At 40.2% G+C, this 24,597-nt stretch overlaps 1 protein-coding gene across 1 annotated transcript; it reads left to right on the plus strand.

Annotated features, from left to right (window-relative positions):
• Positions 1-1,745: 1,745 nt before the first annotated feature.
• Positions 1,746-24,348, plus strand: LOC117238396. Its single transcript, XM_033503271.1, has 5 exons — positions 1,746-3,437; positions 9,565-9,803; positions 18,171-18,311; positions 19,035-19,172; positions 20,269-24,348. The coding sequence occupies exons 1-5, from the start codon at positions 3,089-3,091 to the stop codon at positions 20,479-20,481; spliced, it is 1,080 nt and encodes a 359-aa protein (XP_033359162.1). The 5' UTR covers positions 1,746-3,088; the 3' UTR covers positions 20,482-24,348.
• Positions 24,349-24,597: the final 249 nt, after the last annotated feature.

The raw sequence follows: 24,597 nt of genomic DNA on the forward strand, positions 1-24,597 counted from the left end.
ATCTATTGCATTCTGGTTTCGATATTGCGACGAGATGAGTGATGATCGATTACGAATTCCTTTGAGAAGGCTGAATCAAGAAAAACCTGTATTATCACGAACGTTCATACATAGAACACGTTAATAATAGATAAGCAGACGTATAACTATGCAAATGAGTCATTCAGTTATGATAAGTTGGTTTTAATGCGTCTAGCATCGCGAGAGGGTAAGATACTCCGCTAAAAGAATCGACGTAAAGCGCTCATTGTCATTGCCATGTTCATCGAACATTTTGCTCGATACGTTCGTTATCATCAGAATCTCAACGGCAATTAATCCATGTTGTAGCGCGGGCATCGAGATGCTGTAATTATTACTATTATCGTCATCTTCTCTATTATTAGCGTTGTTCCACGGTGTTATGTCTACGGAAACATGCTTACCGTGCATAACCGCGTACACACTTACACGCGAGTACGCTTACTCTGACGTAGTTAAAAGTCACGAGCCACGGTTCTCGCTTATTAATTGCATGTTCGAGAGGCCGAACGTTCGTCTTTGCGTAATGGATGCTACATGCAAAAGTCTCGACGCGGTGGCGACATGCCTTGGATTATCAACGACCACGGTAATTAACAGAATCACGCGTACAACACCGCTAATGACGCACACGTTCGCCTGTGGGATGCCCCCTGCCACGGAAAACTTGCTCTCAGAAACGGATTTATTTATAAAAACATTAATGCACCGCTGATTCTTATGGAGGAAACGAACCAACTAACGACGTGTCTTCTGTTCCGAGTACGGAAAAAGCGCTCGCGTGCCAACGACGGAACGTTCTTGCAGCTGTGAGGACCTAGCCTTCTCTAGACGACATACCACCGATGTCTGTCCTAAGGATCAACCAGGCGTAGGATGTAAAACCGCGTAACTACCTCTGCCTTTTAGACGTTTGCACACTTGGCGAAATTTACAATCGTTCGTTAACATGCTGACAAACGGAGGAGAAGGAAGATTCGATCTATCTATTTTCGTTCGCGAAATGCAAAAGTTACGTAATAACGAAGGAGTAGGTTCAAACTAACGAAGAAATCAATCTGACAAAACATTAAAATGAAAAAATCTCGTTGCAAAGATTTCATATCTACGTCTAAGAGACTATAAAGAGCAGTATATAAAAAGTGTTAAACAAATATGGGAAATTAACGATAATCTTACGGATTTCGGATCGGTAGAAGACCCATTCGATTGTTGGAAAGGAGGAAAATAAAAATGCAGCATCCGTTTGAAGGACGATGTCCAATGATCTGTGGCAGATGGTATCACGGTGCACCTGTGAGTGGCGCGGTTAGAGGAGCCGCGGAACGTGCCGGTGTAGCATCGAGCTTCCAGCAAGCTGATCGTGAGGCGAAGACGAGATCGGTTCGTTTAGATGCCCGGCTTCTACGATGTGAAAAGTGGGGGTAAACCGATGGAAGGTGTTTAGTGGGGATAGTTGGTCGCTTGCGGGGAGTTATGAATGAGTCGTGGAGTCCTGACCCACGAGTGCCACGTGGTGGGAGAGGCGGTAGTGGTGAGCGTGAAGTAAAGGGGAGGGATGTGATCGGAGGCAGGAGGCGGTAGAGCGCGGAGGAGGCGGAGGAGCAAAAGGAAAAGAAGGCCGGGGGAAGAAAGAAGAATAGAAAAGAAGCAAGAAGTAATGAGAGAGGAGTGCGAGAGAGACGAGGGAGGGAGGGAGAGGAGAAGGAGAGAGAAAGAAACGAGAAAGCGAGTGATCAAGGAAGGGCAAGGATGATAGTGGGGGTACTTAGGATTGACCGAAAGCGGGGTGTGGGCCACGTGCTTCGGTGCCTTTATACAATCGTATATAGGCACCGGTCGACCGAGTGGCCACTACCATACACTGATAGTCATACACTCAGGCCGCACGAGATAAAAGAGGAAAAGAACGACGTCGCGTCGGTCGAGGAAGAAGAAGGAAAAGAGGAAAGAGAACGAAAGAGAATACAATAGATAGAGAAGGAACGGACAAGAGAAACGACCTACCGACAAGCAAGGCAGACAGACAGAAGTCCACCTTCCACTTCCATTCCCTTACGCAGGTTCACTCCTACTATAACGACGAACGAACAGCCTGCCTCTGCTCGCTCGCCTGCCTATAGCTGGCTTCTCCTTCTCTGTTTCTATACCTACCTACCTACCTACCTTCTCTGCGCCGTGGTTAACTCGGACAGAGGCGAGAGGTGATACACTCGATACAGTCAGCCAGACGAGGGCAACGAAGACCTCAGTCACCTCCTGACATTCGGTATGGTACGACCTTACCCCACTGGCGTGCAACTAAGAAGGTATCGCCAAAAAGAGGGTTAAGAACATCCAAGAAGATCTCCGAGACTCGAGATCAAACGAAGACAGCCGGTGAAAAGGATAATCACCCACGAACAAGAGGCAACTGGGAAAAACCGAGAATAGGGACGCTAAACGAAAGAAAAGAAAGCATCTCCGCTGTTACCACCGCTACCGCACGGACCACCCTTAACGGTGTACCGAGCCGCTGATTCTTTTTTCCTTTCCACGCGAACCTCCCCGCCACATTCTTAAGCACCTACCGCTCCCCTCCTCCTACCATCTTCTGAGACAGCTCTCGTAACCCCCTTCCCCCCTCGTATAAGAATCAGTGCATCGCGTGTGTCGGGACCAGTGCCAAACGGCTTGTGATTCTGTGCGGACAGTTTTTCAAGTGTGATCACACGTTCCACCCGATAACCCGAACCATCGGCAACTTCTATGATTTAGTCAAGAGCGTGGGCTAAATCAAGGTCCTGTCTTCTAACAACTCGTTATTTGCTTTCTCAACGATACCGCATCGTAGAAAACAGACGCTATCTATTATAATAACAGTGCATTCTCCATGCGACTCGTATCTGTCAACTACGTAAATACACGCTCGATGACAGGGTACCACTGACCCGCGCCTTCACGCAGCCAGTACGGTATACATCGGTGCTGCGACACGCGAGGATAGATACGTCTCGCTTGCTCCTTGGCTGCCACGCGCCACCGCGAGTGCCTGCGTGCGACGAGAGTGATCAAGTGCTATGCGAATATGACAGTTGAGGAGGATACGACGATCGCTTACGATCGACAAATGACAATGGAGGCCATTCTAGTTCGTGACCAAAGGACCACATCGCACAGAGTTCTTGACCATCGTACCTCGTCGAACGGTCTAAACAACACTACTGCGTCCAACAACATGACAACGTCCACTAAATGGTACAAACCTATTTTGGATAAGAATCCATGTTACGCAGCGGATGTCGCTCCGAGAATAAAAAGAAACGATGAAAAGAAGAGACACTTATCGTGTGATTCGTGCCCTGTACCTGCTTTTTACGACGATCGAGGGATACGATCGAGATACAACGCATCCGTCACTGCGACCACGTGGCTGAGTAAGTCCAACTACTTACTACTGAACACGATGATGTTTCGATACCAACGATTGCCAAGAAAATGTGCGCGGTAACTGTTCTTTCTCTATGTTTTTCTTTCTTCTCTGCATAATTGGCAACTCGATGTGTTATATTGATCTAAAAATTTATCGAAACTAACGTATCTGTCTCGTCGAAATGCAACTTTGAGCGCTAATGTTTTTTACAAGCACGATTCTTTTCTATTTTATTCACGCGCAATGTTTAAGGCGATCTGTTTAGACAGATAGCAACTTTGGTCCTGAATAATTTTTGTACAACGATTTGACATTGACGAAAATCCCGACGTACGTTTCATTTTATGGCAGGGAAGCAAAGGAAGAATTTTCACCAGATATTCGTAACTAATTCGTCGAGAAATGTCTCGCTGCGATATTTTAAATCATTTCTGACAAAATTTGTGGTCACTGTCAAAAAGCGAATATCAAGCAATTAGTCCAGAAATTCTACTTTATGCTCTAAACTAGTCTATTCTTTTTTTTTTTATCTTGACCGAATGTTTGTTGTCAAAGTAAAGATTGCGTCCTTTTTCCAGCTACAACGTGTACTCTAAATCTGTACACTTTGAGATATTCTCCGTTCATTTCTACAACTAATTTACATATTTCTTACATTAATAACTCTAACAGCTCGTATAGCGGTCGTCGTCCTTAACAGATAAATCAGTTTACTCATCATACGTGTAATTGATACGATATTTTTAACTTTTCTTTCGCTCTTTAATCAGTTATCTCAAGAATAACACTAGAAACTCTATCCTTTGATATTTATTGAAATAAATCGGTTAATTGCTTTATGAAGTGAATCAGCTAATAACTGACTACTAGCGGACTTATGAGCCTAGTATCGACTGAATTTACATATATTTTTTTATCTGTCATCTATTGAATTGCACCTCGTAGACACTAGTCAACGTACAACAAATAACAGTTGGCAAAAAAACATATATTGTTATAAAGGTGTCATTTATTAACGCTCTATGTCTCTGTCCGTTCAATGTGCAATGTACATCAACACACCTGACGCTGACTCACGTAAAATCAATACTTTCTTACGTAATGATCGTTCAGCATCTTTCCCGGGGTCTGAAATCTTCTTCGTTCATTCGACGCTTTTACTTTTATCCATTCAACGCTAACAGGACGCGTTCACCATGATAAAACGAACACAAACGTACCTTGTTCTTACTATTTCCGATATTCTCCAAGTTGACTGTAATACGGAGTAAAGACTGTTGCAGGAGATTCTGTTCGTACAAGAATCACCTGTTGCAATGTGCTTCGACTCGACATTAACGACAGTTAATGTGATATCGATACGCGTCACAGAATTCGACTTTTGAGATGTATCATAAAAGTGGGAGATAATACACGCGTTCTGAAACTTTAACGTAGCAGTTACCACGTAAACGTGATCATATAATGTTTTCTTCTTTTCTTGATCCTTTGTCCCTACTGACATTCTCTCTCGCGGTTTGACGTCACTATTGAACAAGTCGATGAACGCATTAGTCATTCTCCTTGTAACGGTCCTTCTTATCGATTCTTCTTTGCTCGTTGTTTCCTTCGAAATTCATCCGATTGCATATATTGATTGTATTCTTTTCCATTTACAACTGTTCTGTAACGATGAATTACGTAGAATGGAGCGCGATATAACTAAGCATGATGACAAATTTGATGCGAAATCGGTGAGAAATGTGACATCGATTCGAAGAGCGACGTACGCGCTCGACACACCCACCTGTTGAACACTCGCGAGTCTACGGAGAGTCCTGACTGATGCCGCGCGCCGGTTCGTAAAATTTTCATGCGTCATGTTGCTGCCGTGTTTCGTGCAACAGTTCCCTAAAGCTATACGAGATTGAATAATGCGCCATTCTGTACGCAATTCCACTCGTTAACCGGTATATTTTTTGAGCACAGATATTATTACACGAGAAATGACAAATTTAATGACTAAATGGTAAAATCCTTGTCGATAGGATATATATTACGGTAGAACCTCGATTATCGAAAGGCTGATTAATCTAAATCGTTAGTTAATAGAAAACTTGAGAATTACAAGGAAAACGGGAAAATTAGAACACAAACTGAAAGAAATTTTTACACTTCCCTTTAGAAGCTTTTATTTCTGTTCATACCAATAATCGAATCGTTTATAAATCAGCCTGATTAATTCCATAAATCGAGAAGTAGAGGGAAGTTTTGCAAAGATTATTTTTCCTTCATTTTGGAATTTATTTAATCGTGTATTTGCATAGTGAAACTATGAAATTTATTCTCAAACTCTCGTAAGAAGTTACGTTCGATTATCCGAACAACGTCTATTACGTATATTAGTTTGGAGAAGCAAGATTTTACCGTATTTGATAATATTCCTGAAACGAATACCTATCATACCAAGACTAAAGACAGAACGATTTCTTACCACGTAAAGAGTTCATTTGAAAAAACGTAGAGACATTTTCAATGTACGAGTTACTTCATCTTCGTCGACTAGAAGGTTACGTTCGACTAAAATAAGAGTTGAAGGTATTCAGCGTGTATGGAACAAGATTCTATCGATCAGGACCAAGTGATCAACCCTGATTTCGAAATTTTTTCGGTGTCAAAGTACGTTGAAGTGAGAAATGGCGAACAAGGAACAAGAATAGTCGGAAAAGGGCGTGTAATAAATCGGCGAACGTATAGGTACACTTGGCGCGCATCGCGACCTACCGCAACGCGCTTCGGTCCGGGCACGAACACGATCAGGTTGATAAGGGGGTGGCGGGACGGGCGTAATGGGGTATAATTGTCGCGAGCAATGCGAGGACAGTGCGTCATTACCGCATTTTTCACCATCTTCTTGTCGACCAACAGCAGAGATGCGCTTGCACCGGTGTCCACCGGCTTTGCGCGCCTTACTTTTTTCCACGCAACCGCGGGTTCTCAGGAATTTCGTTGGAACGCCGTCGCCGAGCGTTGTCGTTGAGGTAGGTCCTAGCTGTACCGTCTACATCGTCCAGGCCACACGGGGCGAAAGTACAAAAGATGCGAACGTCGACCGTTAGATGACCGTCTACCGAATATCCGCGGTAAATCGCGCGATTCGATGAAGAACACTAGACCGGTTCATTTGTCACTCGTCTAGAAGCTCGTTTGAAAGCTTCATTTAACTCATTAAGAAGCAAGTAGTGAAATAATATGTAAAAGTTACGTAAATGCAACGTTATCGAAAAAACGTAAATGAAGTAAATTCGTGTCTCGTTAAATTACAAAAGCCGTATTAGGATTATAAACTCAAGTCTGTCATGCTAATCGAGCTTACAAAACGAATTTCTATAATTTGAAATAAAGATTTTGTCATATTGTTATAAGATACTTTGATATTTTCAAAGTTTCATTAAATTGTAGGATCTAGATGAAGGAAGAAATAGCAACAAAAAAGATATCGATCAAATCATTGAAATTCTTTCTTATAATTGCTACGTGAATTTAATAACGTAAATTGATTTTAAAAAATTACAAAGGAAATTATTCCTTATGAAACGTTAACTTGCACTAATTTTTGGTTGCCTACATAAGAAACAAATAATATTTATCTCCGAGATAGCCGAGATATGTACATTGTACATACTGAGTTTGTGAACGAAGCATATCGGATGATGCATTCCAGCTGGCAAGGTTGCACGTTACGAGCCACAGGTGGCTCTTTGAGTTTCTTACGGCTTAAGAATGCGATCTTGCTCGAAACAGCACATATCATCGTAATTCCCTTTCCGGACAAATTTGGCCGGCACGGAGGACATATCGTATGGCAATTAACTTTCAGCGGTGTAAAAACGCGGCGCAATTAAAGAAACTGGAGAAAGTACACGATGCGTATACGAACGACAAGTAAGGAAATATAATCGTAGACGCTGAGATCATTTACCTCTACGATGGGAACTTCTGTACGGTAAAAATACTTGCCGCATTATTCAACAGACTCTTTTTCCAAAGTATGTACACATTTCTTTCGGCATGTTTTAACTGAAAATTGTAGACTCGACGATATCGTTTCCACGCTGCTGCAAAGATCCTAATTGCGCCGTTTAACCGTCTTAATCGCTGTTCTGCTGACTTGACTGTTTCGAGGCTGTTTTGCCGCTGAAATTCACCGAAACGCGTAAAAACATTCGCGCGTGGCGTTTTCCGCCGTATTGCATTCGTATAACGGCGTAATTCAAAATGCGTCGCAATTCAAAATGCATCATAACGCAGAAAGAAATTGTCTGAAAAACATGCGCGTGTGTTTATCATCGAGTTCGGTGCAACTGCACGTATAAACAAATTCACGTGATTTCCATCGAAACTTGCTACAGTCTGCGAATACGTGATTTGTGACCTATGTATCTATCTTCCAGAGAATTCCAATCCAATCTGTCCGATTAGAGTTAACACGTGTGTCTTCTAATTTCTTGTTACACGTATCTGTCCATCGAATTATCGAGAATGAGTCCGTCGTTGTTCACGTGAATCGAGGCTTTTAACATCCGAAAGGAGATTCGAGGATTATGTTAGGTATGTAGTAGGAAGAAAGGATATCACCGTTAGACACGGTGCACACGACGACACGGATTTCATGGTTACTTCAGGGCGCAAACTTCCCCGCGGCAAATTACTCTCTCACTAAGACGCGAAACGCACTTAAGAGCCGCTTATTAATATGCGTTAAGTGTCCGAGGTGTCTCCCTGCCCTCCTCCTCGTTCCCTCCTTTTCGCTGTATCCTTCTTTCTCTTTCTTCGTCCGCTTATTTTTCTCCTTGCGACTCGAGAACGCGTCCGTCATGCGCGTTGCATCACGCGTAGCTGCACATTAAAATTAAATTCGTTAGCGCCCGTACGATCGCACAACATACCTACATTTTCTAGTCCTTGATACGACCGTTACACACCGGCCGATAGTTTTTCCAATTCATTCGCGGCTAGTCTTTAGCGTATTCGCGAATATCGCCGCGAATGAAAAGTAATCGCATCGGTGATGCATCGAAATCGTGCTAATTGGCAGGTAACGAGCGAGCGACAAATTGAAACTGCAAATGATAGAACATCGAGCGGAACGGTTGAACTTGACAAACGACAAAAATCCTCTGCGTTGATATTCTCGGCGATCTATCATAATATTTGATCGGTGTATTTTAATGTATCACGGTTGACCGGACTTTGATACTTCGTTGGCAAATAACGCTGTTTAGACAGATCGACGGCGTTTATACGCGGATATCGGAACGATTCTAGCGTTACAAATCAAATATAAAGGTATTCGCTTGAAGCGTGCATACTCGTCAGCGTCGGGAAAGAAAGACGACGATATTTAAACGAAGGAAGAGAACTCGTACGCGGTAGACTGCGGTGGTTATACATCCTCCGAATGCGTACGCGACTGCTGATGGTTTGTCGTCGTAGCGGTGCACGTGATCCCAGGCCCCTCATCAAGGGTCGTAACTCGTGAAATAATGCGACGACGAATTCGCGTGGATGTAATTCGACGAGCGGTGATCCCGAAACTGCCGGATGATCATAAGACGGCCTCGATCGAAATCTACCATTTAGGCGCTTACTATCGACGAAGACAGCATCGAAGGGTGGGGGGAAGGTAGAAGAAACAAGCCGGAAGCTCCAGGATGATTTCTCTCGAGGGCATCCTCCCCAAGAGTCTCACGTCAAATCGTTGATTACTACCAACCAGTGAGCTGGTTCTTATCTTCTTAATACATGGACAATTCCGTTAATAACGTACCGCAGCAGTTATCCATGAATTGGAAATAAGACCTATAAAACCGAAATAAGCCACCGATACCAACGAAATTAACCCAACTGCTTTTTCGACGTTTTCATTCTATTCGATTCTGATGTACTTCGTGTCGAAGACGTATAAAAGTCTCAACATTTAACTTGCTACTAGGTAATCCTTTAAACCAACTCTAAGACCACAGTTGGATAATTACTTTCTTTACCGATCAAAATATATCGCTGAAAAGCGGCAGATAAAATAGTTATTTCATAGAAATCTTGTATCGCGTTGATCATGTAATCATTTCGTTGTTCAATTTCACTTTCAGGGTTAGGTAGTCTTTTGCTGACCCTGCTCGTGGTCTCGGTGCACAGCGCTCCGACGATGACCCTCGAGGGTAGACGACATAACTCTCCCCCGAAATGGGTGAATCCTTGTGGCCTCGCTGCCGAAGATTTTACCGGTGATTTGGACGTGGTGCAGCTTACAGACTCGCAGCTTCTGCAACAAGTTGTCCTTCAAGCGAAAACAGCACTGATGCACGCGGAACTTTTTCGTGATGATTACGTGAGTACAGATTGCACGTTCATCTTCCTCTTTTCTCTTTCGTTTAGCGCGCGCGCGCGTGTGTATACTCGTCGTCGTTCCCCTCGGAGAAACATTTTCGAAATGCCTCGAATATTTTTCGGGATATCTTCGGTGCGATCCAACTCGCGCGCGGTATCGCCGATCAGAGACGAAGATTAAGTTCATCAATGGTTCAATAATTACTGACGTGACTTCTGGTGAGGATCGGACGGGGAAAGGGGACATCGAGCGGAAGGCAGTTATGGCAATACTTCCGGTCGTACGGACGTTGATCGTAGAGTCGCACAGACCTTCGAAAGAGATCTCGGACTTACGAATCGTCTTTTGTAGCCGCTCGAGAATATGCTTTCGAATTTGATATTACGCCGCTTTGTTTTCCTTCATAAATGCTTTATACTTGTGAATTTTAGCATTATAAAATGTCTATCATCTGAGGAAAAGCAAATACATTAAACCATATAATACATATACGGAGAAAATGAAAGTGGAGCGTGCCATAGTTGTAAATGAAAACGAAATCTTAGAAATAACTCGAGGATAATTTATTCTCTAATATTCTATAAATTGTTTTATCGTTAACGATCTATTTTAACTCTTTGGAGAATATTATTCTCGAATTTGCTCAAGAATTATATTCTTCTAGCATGATTCTTTGCTATCTTAGTTATCACCTATATTTGTTGATTACGTTTTCCTTATTCTTAATTCATCGACTTGAAAGTAGAAAAAATGTAATTACTAAATATATAAACGATGCTTGTTTGGCAAAGTGGAAATGCAAACTCTCTCTTATTTTAATCTTGCAACTATCAGATAAACGATTTCGATGAAATATGTAATTCTTTTCGCTGTTCACTTGCTTATATTCTCACCAAATTTTAATCACCAAGTCGTTATTTTAAAAAATAGCCTGCTCTTGTTACGTAATTAGACGGTGACAGTCGTCGATTCCGCCGTGTATTCGAACATTGAAACATTGGTTTTCTTGCGGGATGGATTGGAAAGTGGTCAGGATAAAATTACCCCGTTTCTCTTATTGCCAGTATTACGCGTAATTTTTATTACTCGTAATTGCACATTGGAAATACAGAGTTATAATCGCCGGAAATAAAATTGTTCGAACGGGAGAAAAACTGTTCGATTTCAGTCGCATATCCGATATAACGATCATTGTCGCTGTTTGTCACTGTATTGTGTACCGGCAGGTAGCTCTCGGCCACGTTTTTTTGCGTATATCATCAAACATGTAAGCGATCTTTGGGGGAAAAAAATAGATTCGTGCGACCGCGCACGGAGATCCTTCGTTTCGAAAGAATCTTCCCAGCCCGATCGTGCCTTATTATCTCTAACCAAGGACAATAAATCACGGACCGGGTTCGGCCTCTCGTTGCTCAAGGTTTCTCTTCTGAAACGATCCGAAAGAAGAGACGTGGAAACCGCAGGATCGAAGGTACGGTTACACACGCGAAACTTTACTCTCGTTTTTTAGGATAGATTAAGCTCGTCCCCCTAGTTATACATCGTGCACACGTGTCGACACGATTCCGGGTCTCTATAACTGCGCGTCCTTACGCGCCCGCCAAATTCTTAGACTCACCTGACTCATCCTTGACCATTCTACATGCGCTTCCTGTTTCTTCATATCATACACTGAGCGACTGTGGCGTGAATTAAAATATCGATTACATCGCGTACTCAAACTATTACTTCTAATAGATACTTAGCGAGATTGTTAGTGCGTCGAACGAAATGATAATCACTGGTAAGTCACTGGCAGCAAAACTATAAATCTATAATGTAATGCGAGTTTTATAATACAGCTGGAGGAACATTCAACGCGCGATTGGTGCCGAATGTCCATTACCAAACGACGAAAGGTCCGATTCCTATGCTTATGCCGCTAATATTTGCCTACGCGAGGCGAGTGTACAACAGCGAGAATTAGCATTCATCGCGTGCGACCATAAAGGGTATTTGTGTGTCTCTTCGTACGTATAGGGCTCGTTCCGCCCTGTGGCTCCACCAAAGTCACCGTTACATCATCGTTCCGCGATACTCGATACCGATGTTTTCTAAGTCAGCGCATAATCCGATATCGTTTGGTTCGCTAACGATCTTTCTCTTTCTCCTTCTTCTCCTCCTCCCCCTCCTTCGTTCTCTGTCTTATTCTGGCCCTTCTTGGGAAAACGAACGGCTTTGAACAGCAGGTTGCGCCATTTAGGTAGAAACGTGTTCTACCAAGACAGAATTATCGTCGTTCTCCTCGACATTTATCCAACTTTCTCAGATCCAACCGAAGCTTCGGCAGGGGGCCTCTAAGGACGCTCGTGCTGATACCGATTCTAGGCGACGTACTGTCTGGTGGTCCAGTGACGTCACCGTCCACCTCGTTATCGTTTAAACGTCGACAGACACTCTGTAGAGCGTAGGGAAAAGGTAGATTAGCAAGGGATACCGAGAAGCAAGGAAGTTCGTGAGACTGATCGCTCTCGCATGCACGTGGCGTGTTTTGCGATACAGTTTCGATCCGCGAATCCTTTGTGCGCGAACTTTGCTACGTATTTGTATCAGATATTTTAATCGATACAAGTGACTTTCGTTAAAATTTATCACGCTTAAAAATATTAGAAATAGTCGCGTATTAGGTTTAGGTGAACCGCTGGCTATTTTAAGTAGTATAGGAGATTTCTTGCTATTCGATTGCACGCTTCCAACTGTTTGTATTTTTAATTATTTCATCACAAGTCGTTTTAATTATTATCATATTATTTTATCATAAGTAATTTTATCATAATTATTTCGATTTTTATCGCGTCGAATATCTATTAATGGGAAAAATTAACAAGCGAAAAACCATGCTTTCGGGTAAACATAGATTTGTGTGACACGTCCTTGTAAGACGTTCGTGAGCAAGTATGGGTGATTACATATCCGATATTCTGTTCTTCGTAGATAGGAAGTCCGACGTCTACGAGTCGCGTATATGCGCGTCGGTACGTGAAGGAATCGGATAAAATATCGGAAGCGGAGGATTCCAATAAATCAGAATCGGAAGCTGCCCCTCCCCGCCAAGGATGGGGCATCTATACACCACACCGGCACTCTGCCTGCATACTAAAGCGCAGACCGGATATACAACCCGCCAGTGCATTTACTCACCTCGATACATTCAGTACGCACTACGACACGTATTTTCTGCTACTCGGTTGGCTGGATGTCGATCCGTACGGTTTCATTTAATGCTGACATATTTTTCAAATATGTAGGTAGAGAATCGTTTTACCTAGAAAATATTACTGCGAGTATCGTACTTTGAGTGTTTTTTTATTATCTTTGCACGTTCATATGTCCCATAAATGCATAAAGATCTGTAGCATAATAATTATCAATTCGAACGTAACCAATACGAACTCCGCCACGTTCTTTCAGTCGTTTTCGACATAATTATACTTTTACCTAAGGTTAAAAATATCTTCGGTTTGAACAATATATGAAACAAGTCTTATTGGTATGCGCGACTTCGAATTAAACGTTTTCTTGAAGCATTAAAGATACTTCTCGTTTACTAAAACGAGAGCAAGATTGGAATATCAAAATTCGCGAGGATCGTAGACAGAATGAAAAAACTAGACTCAGAACTTCCAAGAGAATTTATTCGATTCACCAGTTCGTCTTACGAGTTCTTTTCCCAGAAAATTCCTAAAAATTCGTAGATCTAGAAATATTCTGAAACGAAAGTAGAATTAATCGAGCGGGAAAGTTTGAAATTGAAAAGATTTCCATTCGCGTGAAGCATTCCCTTTGTGTCTCGTGTAGTCGCGAGCACAGAGCGAGCCATTCGATCGGTTCGAGGCCGTCGCACCGAAATTTTATAACTTCTAATAAGCGGTGGAGCGGTGAAGCCGCGCTAGAAGAAAGACTGAGAGGCTAATTGATTTTGACGGGTCCTCGGGAGTACCACAGAGACCATACCTACTCTCGCCAGCCTACTTCCTGTCAGTTTTCAGCCCGGTTTTACGATTATTCGTGCCTCGGTGTGGCCGAGGAGACTTTTACGAGGCACAAAAGACCCGCGTCTCAGATTTGCTCGCCGCCAGTGGTTGTTAGCGACAATTCCTTTCATTCTTCGTTGTTTCTTCTCCCTTTCCTATTCGTTCGCTCGCTAAAACCATTTCGTGACCGCCTTCCAACAAGCAACAATACGAGAAACCCACGCATTTCACCTGACCTGCGGATATTCGCGATCCGTTCGGTTTCGAAATCGATAAAACACCACCTTTTTTTTATAACTTCTTTAGTTCATGTGGCTCGCAGCTGTGTATACTGTTGACTATAAGTATTTCGACACAGTCGAATTATCGCAAATTTATAAAATATCGAACGAAACTCTTTAGCCCAATTTTGGGCTCTGATCTTATCTCAAATAATCATATACAGTTAGTAGATATTAATAATAAAAATAATAGTTAACATCAATTAGTATAGAGAAGGGATCAATAATTGAAAATAGCTGTTCACTGTTTAGACCTTAAAGCGATTGAAATACGTATGACTAGCAACAATCAGAAAAGTTTCTATAAATTTCATGAAGCGTCAACTGTTCGTTGCAGATAATCATAGGATTAGAGCGATACAGGTATATGTTTCGGCTTTTGGTTTAAATTTGCCAGAGCGTTTAATTCTCAATTAAGTAGACACTTTGTTCGATCACAATCATGAAAATATAATAAAAATGAGAGACTCGTGGTTAACTAACGAGCATCGGCAGAAATAAGCCATAAAACGTGCCGATGGAATTCCAGTAGATCATTTGAACACTTCAATTCGGGATGAAGCGGAAAGGCTGTAAGATCAATTCAGAAATGAACTTGTAAGAATACGTTTTAACGCGTATTTATTATACCGTTCCTTATACGCGGGAACCGTTCGCGTAAAATAATCATAAAATTATTTAATTACCCATTTCGATGCCTGTTCATGAAGCCCCTTCGCGTATTGAAGGGTTCCCTGGACAGTCAATGTTATACACGCTTGGTGATAATAATAGTTCGTGACGCAATCAATGACCGCTCGGTTTTAATCATCGTGTTTAATGTTCCCAATACAAAGTCTCTATTTTGAAAGGTATCTGTGTCCTCTCGAAGGGTTTCGTAATGATTTGGGCGTGGAAAGGGATCGATTACCGATCGAAGAGAACGACTAGCTTTAAATACGACAGGCTCACATTGTTGTGTGAGGATTCCACTCACCGAGTAGTTCGTTTCATCTTTCGATTTTCTGCCGTTTTCTATTCCTGTTTTTGCCTTTCCGCGATACACTTCAAATTTACATTTTAGGTACAGTAGCTCGCGAACATCTTCTATGAATGTATCAGGTATATGTGAAACATTTGTTGTGTTATATATGAAACATTTTGAAATTTCATTAGCGTGTTACAGCGTTAATAAAATTTCAAAATATTCTACATGACACGCTTAATGTTAACATTTCTGTGGTCATTGATCAAATACTGTCATGAACCACTGTACGTTTCAAGATATTTGCAGGGTCACAATCGTAGTGGTGTAAGTCAGTGCTCTGCTACCTTTCATCAGGTAGTGTTCTGCGTTCGTTATTCTAAAAATTCATTAAGTTTCTCGAGAAAGTATCTTGGCGAAGAACGAAATTACAACTTAATTGTTTTTAAATTTAATTTTAACAGTCGAAGTATTTACACGAGGAAATTTAAATTCCCAAAATGTTGATTTATACTACTAGGATTTTCAGCCCGACATTTCTTTCAATCCATATATTTTTCAAATTCTGCAAGTTGCGAATATAGAATTCGACTTACATTTCGATTTACCTCTTACTTCTTATTGGCTGATTAACCTCCGATTTGCTAACTGATGGTTCGTTTTATTAATAAACAATTTATCGAAATTATTCCTGGCAGCCGCATAGTTCTCAGGTTGCTGCATAGTTCTCTAGTTGTTTGCTTGTCAAAGTATTATCGCAGTCTGCAGCTCGTGAGAGTAGTATCGCATGATGATTATTTCCATTCCTGGGCCAGATAAGAGCCTGGATAACTACGTTATCTTTGTGCGGGCCAGCTGGTCCGAGATGCGAGGTCGAAGACACATTCGATGATACAATAAGTGCTTATTTCAGCTTGAGACAGATCGATTTTTTTAAATCTATTTAAAATAGTAGTTTCAACGTGAAAGCATTTATAATGTAATCACTAAGTGATTCAATCGACGGGTTTGATTATTTACCATGATACAATGGTATGCCAAAGTCGAAACTCTCAATGAAACCATTACGAGATTATCGTATTTACAATTTACGTTTCACTATGTTTCAAGATTATAGAAATAAAATACGAAGACAACGAATGAAAATTCCTGTCATTTACAGAAGAGAAATATTAACATTCAATATCAGCATATAATTAATGAAATATCTCTACATGGATTAGAAGCATTTTTCAAATCTTCCACCGCGTCAAATCTGCTACCAGCGTCTCGTCTTACAAAATTCGAGTGAATCGATACAAACATTGATATCCAGTTGCCTATATGAACGTCAATGTTGTTACATCAATCAAAATATCGGATTACTTTTCTATCGCAGTTTCGACTTCCTTTGGCTAAAGTCAACTTCCTTGCACAATCGCGGCTGGGTCATCGAACGATCCTTGGCCATTGAATTAGGATCACACCTGCACATATTTCACCTTTTTGGTTACAATAGCAATTACCAATAATTAGACACTATATCAGAGTATATTCATCTGCTATGAATTTTCTCAACAATCTAATATAATATGTATATATATAATACCCGAGTGATTAACAAACGTTATTATTAGCCATTCGTTCACGTATCCAAATTTTACTCAAGAACTGAACAACTGAAAAATGTTAAAAATTCCGGGCGATTTTAATTCCGAGTAATTGACCGGTAACCGTACTGTACCATGAAACGAGAATTTTCGCGCGAAACGAAGCGTTTGGACGCGTGCCGATGCGACCTTGTGATCGCGTTAGATCCTTTTATATTGGGTACGCGGCGCTTAAAGTTTCGCGGAACGTAGGCTGTAATGGAGCATCCCGAAGTCGTGACACGATACGCGCGAGGGCTTCTCCCTTCCTTTCAGCTCGTTACTCGACTCTGTAAGTACATACTCGTTCGCATGGTTCGTGATTCATAACGTTCAGACCGATGGAACCTGTACTTGGGTAACGCAATTAGCGGGACTAGCCTGGCGCCTGAGCTTCCAAGTAATTTCTTGGTAACGATCTAGCTTTTACACAAGCTGAGCCACCTTGGTATTCCCAAAAAGTGAACGACGTAGCTCGAGGCGGGCGCGTGCACCGTTCGCATGGGGACTCGCGATACGCTTACTCATCCGTCAGCATGGCTTGTCCACGTTCCCATCGTACCAGGAACGAGGGATATCGAGAGAGGTTGTGCTCGTGAACGAGGCGCTGCTCCCTGTTTAATCGGTGACTAAACTCGCTAACCTGTTATTGAACCATACTGCTCCCATAATGAAGGTGCAGTGCGAAAATTTTGCATATATATGAACCAGTTTGGATACGACGCGATCGCGTTAACTTTCACAATAAAGACATTTGGTGTTTCATGGCCGATTATTGGTACCTTTGACGCACGAATATAGGGTATTTGCACGTCGCATAACAGTTAACACGAAGAAAAATGTACGTTCTTCGTTAGGAACTTTGTTGCTCTGTGTACGATCTTTTATCGTCGATGCTGCATTCTCCGCTCTTTTTGTGTGTTTTCCTTTTTCCTAATCGATAAATTATCAACTTTGAATATAAACGAGTAATAACGTCTACGCAAGTTAAGTTTGATGTCATTCGTCACGTGTTGTTTCATAAGGAAAACAGATAATGTTCAGCTAATATGCGTAATTTTTTTTTTGAAAGGTACAAAAAGGCATCAAAACAACGCAGCTGAGGTAGTTACGATCTAGTAAATCTAGTACGACGACTTTGTAAGTAGAATGAATACTGTCGGACACGATTTATTATGGAAGAGTAGATTTGAACATTTTTTAAGCTTTTTTTCTTTTTTGCTTTTTATACGTTTTCTACCGGGGAAAGACGACGGGTGAAATTTAATTATTAGTTATTACATGGGTTGTGGTTGAAGATTCTGAAGAGAATTTGATTTATTTTTATATAACGAATCATCTGCTCTCAGATTGTACGATATTTTCAACTACATTTCGATGTATAATGTCTTTTTGTAATTTGAAAATTATTTTAAAATATGTCACTTTTCTAGACAAACGTCATTTTAATCACACGTACAATTTTTTTCGTGATTTTACAGGCTAGACGAACGTTCAGCATCGACTTCGCCGATCTACACTTATCGTTTAAAAACAGTCATTACGATTGGCTTCCCGGGCAACAGCAAATTCCCAAGCAACTAGGAGAACAGCTGGAGCAAGAATTTCTAGACAGATTAGAAGTATGTATAGATAGCAGTTTCTTCTTTTTTCCTGCTTGTTTACTTCTTTTTTCTTCACTAACAGAATGCGAATAGCAGAAATAAAGACAGTAATTAACGAAACGTTTAATTTCGAGTCACTTGTTATTTAACATTCAATTAATCAAGTCATCATGCCCTAAAGACCTAGCAGTAGATTTACATTTATCGTCTTTGTGAAATTGGTTCTCCTAATGCATTCTATGCTGATATAATCTCCTAGCTTTATACATTATTTTTCATTTACACGTGTTAAGTGGAAAAAGTATATATTTTAATAATTTTAACAATAAAAAATAAAATATTGTTAGACATTATGTAATTTTGTCATAGATTGAGTAGCAAAACTGACGTAATTAAGTATAGAATTTAAGGAAATTTTCGTAAAAGCATTGAAAGTAAAAGTTGCACTAAACCACATTTTTCTCTAAATACGAGCTTACACGATTTATTCCAATAAACTGTATTAATTATATATAGTGGAGGAATTAATTTTTTCCAAATAAACTTCAGATAATATAACAAAGTCTCTTGTAGTATTTATATATTTTTATGTAATACTTTTATGTTCACCTTTAATAGCTAGTTACAAAGTTCGTTGAATATTAAGATCAGTCCATTTTTACTGTTCCCTTGAATCAATTCAAATGCAAATTATTTTTCAGAGATACACTTAAATTAAAAAATAATTTCTTGTTTTCACAGCTTGATACGGCCTTGATCGATACGTATGAATATATGCAAAAGTTTGCAGTGGGTCTAGAACAGGTAGTTTGGGATCAAGAAGATCTAAACCTTCAGTTTAGCAAGCAATTTAAGGCCACCGAAACTGCACTGCGAACGGTGAGTGTACATTTACGTTGAAACACTTTGTCTTGGAGAACGCTAGTCTAAATTATGATATCTTATTTCCCGTTCCCTTTATTTTTTCCGATAAAAAAAGCAAGTTACTGAACAGCTTTCACAATGGTACCATCTCACTGAATGCTATTAGCCTGAATCACGTTACCTTCTATTGTCGCAAACGCGATAAAAAAGATACTTTGCTTTTACGAGTTTGACGCAAAACTTGCGCGACTAAACACTCGAACCTCGTGAAAAAGTTTATAGCTATATCGTCCGTTCGACCAATCTGGATCGCTGTTCTGTCTAGTCAACTTCCACTCGATTTCTCTGATTTCTTATTATCGGTTCTTTTTCCAGCCATTTAACATTGAGAGAACAAAGCATTATATACCTCGAATATTTTTTGATACGTTTGTTACATTATACAACATAGATTATGAATTATTATGTATTCATACTAATGATCAATATTACACACTACGATTCTTTAAACACTTGTTCAATCCTTTATTAGTCTGATACGAGTTAAATCGCCAAAATGTAAAATATATATTTTTCCCACGCGCATTTTATTTTTCCTGCCAAAATTATCGCACTTCTCGCTGACTGTCTCTGCTACTCTGACAACGCAAGACCATTTGTTAGCCAAGTTTTTTACCAGTAATTAAATTATTACTCACTTATCAGAGATCTAAGCTATATCGCTATAACATTGCTTGCATTCCATGTTTCAATGTTTCTATACTCGTTCGAATCGAAACATCAATTCCACTGAATTTATACGGAATACGTTCACTAGATTGGTAAACGTCTATCTATTCATTTATAAATCTAAGGAGACTTTCCGTTAATAGTCTGCGGATATTTGTCTCGCTTACGGAAAGTTTAAGTATACAGAAATATATAGAATGTATGCACTATACAAAAATGTATGAAATATTTAAAGTATTCGTAAAGTATTCTCTGATTGTTCTTACAAAAGCATAAATCATTTTGGACATCCGCGCTCCAATTAACATTTGTCTCCTACGCATAGAAAGCACTTCGATGTTCATCAGAACGAACCATAACATTAGGAAATATACATTTGCAGGTGCTGTGCGAGCTGCAAGTGGCATTGATGGAGCGGCAGCTATCTCCACGGCCAGACGTGTCACGCGACATCATGAATTCGGATATTCGTGGCTTGGCATCTTCAGAGACGTCCCGCATGTTACGCGACTGGGTAATCTTTCGGGACTACATGAACGGGCTGGAATACGTGGTGCAAGTGTTCGAACACTTACTCCGCGGTCTGCAGTCCTGAGGATGGCAAGGCGGAAGCCGAAGAAGGGCTACCAGGCGACGACTCGCCCATCTCAGGAAACCGGAACAGTTCAACCTGGATGGCCAACTCTCGTCATGAGGTTGGAGAAGAAAGTGGGTAACGGGGAAAGAACCTAGGCGTGCTCTGCCAAGCAGGCCCAGGGGCTACCTACTCTTCTCGGTTCCAGTGAGATGTGTCTCCATGGCGACGATCGGCCTATCCGTCGGCCACAGATCAGCTAATAATGCTGCATCACAGTGAAACCGACAGATATACCGTATCGTCGGAACGCGAAAGTGTGCGTGTGTATCTGTATCAAGTTGACTAGCATGACTTTGAGACAGAGAATCGACGAAAATCGTTCAAGAATCTCGTCAATAACATACACCGCCCGTCGTTGATGCTCACCGAGATTCCACAGTGAGACAACCAAGGAGATAGTGTGAACAACAAGAAACAGAGAGTCGTACGATGAGCAGCCCATTGGCTTTCGCCGCCGTAGTTCACGAACGTGTGTCAATATTACTCGATTTCGTACGCGCTTACACCTAGTACGTGTCATATATATTACGCGTGAAAATCCATGTCCAAAGTATAATTATTATATAGAAGAGGATCGCTGAAGATGACAGACACCAGTTCCGTGCAACATCTTACCGTTCCTTGAGATTTCCATCATCGAGCAAAGCGTTGTACTCTTAAGTTTGTTCTGATTTATCAGTTCTTTCACGTTTGGTATCGCTGCTCTGACATTGTGCTCTTAAATTACTCGTGTGCATCGATCGATTTTTAGAAAATCACTCATAAAGTTTAGCATTTTATCGGCTTAATGACCCATTCTAATATTTTATACCGTTAAACGTAAATTTCTTTCTTGTCATTTAACAAAACGCTATCTGATTTTACTCGGCAATTTTACTCACATTTTACTCCATGATATCTCACTTTTAATCCGCGTGCATTTAAAATATAGATGTTTATACAATTGCAAACTTATTCTCCTTGAGCACTCATCGATGATCATTCTGCCCATTTGGACAATGTATCAATGTGTTTTCTCTTTCGAATAATTCTCTTTTAAAAACGGAGTTGCTTCGTTCGTGTTCGAAAGTTTCAAAGCAGCGGCACCAACAAATATTTCACTGTCATTTTCATTCAGGGATTCATTGAGGGAAAAGAAACGAACAAGACGTGAAAGAAGTTGAGCCGACAGGGAGAGAGGAAAGGATTCAGAGGGAATCCGTCTAAACGAGCTTGTGCGCCGCAATGGCATTATATCATAAGTATACAAGAAAATACAGTATTCGCGCTTTAACTTAGACTATGCGTGTCGTGCGAGAAGGAAGTAAGAGAAATTTCTGCGTATGTGCTATGCCGCGTGATATCACGCGCGAACCCTGAAAAAAGGTACAGCACGGCGTCGATTGAATCATCGACGACGAAAGAAAACAAATCTCTCGACGAGCCATCCGCGCCCACTCTTAATCCTACATGATAATTTATTGACTAACTGTAATATTATTATATTCGTATTTATTCAGATTATTTATTTTATTTTTGTAAAGATTTTACATGTCTGATTAACTGTATTTAAAGTATCTAGTTGAGCTTAAAATTACCTAGAGTATAGGAAAAATACAGAAGGATATATTATTATTATTAATTATTATTATTAATATTATTAGTAGAATTTTAATAGTATCATTAGGGGAAGAAGGAAACGCATCGACGCGGCCGACGCCATTTTACGTTACGCGCCGCGCTGCTGCTGCAACTCCCTTCGCTCGACGTACTTTTCTACGGTATGAACATTTAAAATTTCATAACGATACATACGATCCGCAACGTCCGTTCCTCCCGCTCTTTTTATTCGTTGTGATGATTTATTTTCAACGATTGATTCTAAATTAATTTTATCCGGCATTGGTTCACTGGCTGGGCTTTTATGACAAAATTTCTTTTCCTTCTTTATTCTTTTTTCCTTATTTCTCTTTTCTTTTTTTTTTTTTGTTTTATATACATATATACATATATATAGTGCCTGATACTTCCGTTTTTATCCGAGACTGTTGTAGGCTGAACAAAACGTAATCTTCAATGACTCGAAAGTATTATAATTTTATCAGTAATTCAAGTGCATTTTATCTTCTGTACTAGGATTTTAATCTCTCGTAAAATTCGTTTATTTTTACTACCATCGATTTTTACTGAAACTTTACTATTCCACTTTCACTTTTTATTCCATACACTTTCCTGTCTAGAAGAAAGCGTCGCGTAAGGTATCACTTCGACATTTGCTCGAAGACGGTCGACTTCACAGACTTTTCGTACTTACAATCCGAAACTTGGATACGGATAAGCGCGTTCCGTACCGCAAAAGAAAGGACCGCTTACTTTCATATTTAATTTTCATGTCATTGGCGGCCTATAAGCTTACCATAGATAGTTAGTATAAAGCGTGCAGAAAGTTCACGACTGGTCGCACTGTTCGTGTGATTTTGTAAAGTGTACGCGGATGCACGTTATACGAGACGCACTTTCAATCCGATATCATCGTATCTGTGATATGCATCGTCGAACGTCGCTCACATGATTAATTATTATCATCGTCGATTTGTACTAACTGATTTTTCCGAGTTCTGATTTCGTCGAAGGGGAGGGAAAGGAAGAAAGATAAATAGAGGATGTATCAAAAGAAGGCGCTTATGCGTGCTGATATAAAACAATATGAGAGAGGGAAAGAAAGGCCGATGTGTGTGGCAATGTCGATCTCACGAATCGATCTCGAATGCGTATTTCATTTTATCACTGCTATTTTATATATTTTTTATTTAGTAGATCGTCACTTATTCTTTGACGGTATCGATCACTTTTTTTAGCTTCTTTTTCATTTTCCTCTTTTATTTCTCTCTCTCTTTTACATAAGGAAGACTGCCATTTTAGTTAGAATCGTTCCAATCATCGTAGGATACGAATCTATTTAAAAATCGGACGCGTTTGACATTCGAGAAGAAAAGAGGTCGCAGATTTGTAAACGCTAGGAAGGACTTCGGCAATTGCACGTATTGATCAGAAAGCAGCAGCGCAGCCTGTTCGAGCGTCGATTAGCAAAATAATCCTACCGATTGCCGATATGGATTCTATCTTTTTATTTCTCTTTGAATTTGAATTCGATCAACTTTTTATTCGAATTTAATTTCACGTCGAATCACCGCGCGCACGCTATTTCTTTGGCAAATTTTTCCCGTCTTTTGTCATTAGACGCGGTGTATTTATGTAAAGATACATGGAACGTGTCTGTTAAAAAAATGAAGGAAAAAGGAAGCTCATTTTTCCTATGGAATTGAATTGGATGAAATGATCGTTGATTCAAACGATTGGAAGAATATTAGAGTAGGTTCCGGTGATGCGTTTCACGGGCAGATTCTACGTGATCGATACGGGCGATATAAAATTTTGCGTAAAATAATTATTGATCGCTTGGTATATGTTGTACATAAACAGATTTGATGATATAGAAGCTGCAAAGTATAATTATATACGTGAATATGTAATATGTACACGAGCCCCTACCCTAGAACGTCCGCTCTGTTGTATCATATTAAACCAAAGACAGTTCAACATGGTATATCTTGCGTTTCATTTCATTTTGGCGATACTTTCCAATCCTCTTGCGTATTTTCCTTCGTTTGAGAGATAAATTAGAAAGCATGATGAGATGTTTTATTTTTTAAGTGTTCAGTGTATCCAAATATCGAATATTTTATTATAATGCATGGTAATTTATTGGCGCGAACTCCAGTATTCTTGACAGTATTCTTATTATATTTATCAGGTGGAAAATAAAAGTTTTAATTTATATTTTAATTAATTCCTTTTAATATTTATCGAAGGAAACAGAAACACGAAATCAATTAAATTGCTATTACGCAATGCAAAAGTACAGTTATTGGCAATTAGCGGTTTTCGATAAAACATCAATTCTCTCTTTTCAAATTTTCTTTTATTCTCTGTACATGTCCAGAATTACACGTTCGTAATTGAATAATGAGAATCTTTGTTATTCGAACGTTCTATTATTCGGACATTATATATTTTATTAAAATATTATACCTA

This window comes from Bombus vosnesenskii, unplaced genomic scaffold (assembly GCF_011952255.1).
Source record: "Bombus vosnesenskii isolate JDL3184/JDL3185 unplaced genomic scaffold, Bvos_JDL3184-5_v1.1 scf7180000013264, whole genome shotgun sequence".
NCBI classification, from domain to species: domain Eukaryota; kingdom Metazoa; phylum Arthropoda; class Insecta; order Hymenoptera; family Apidae; genus Bombus; species Bombus vosnesenskii.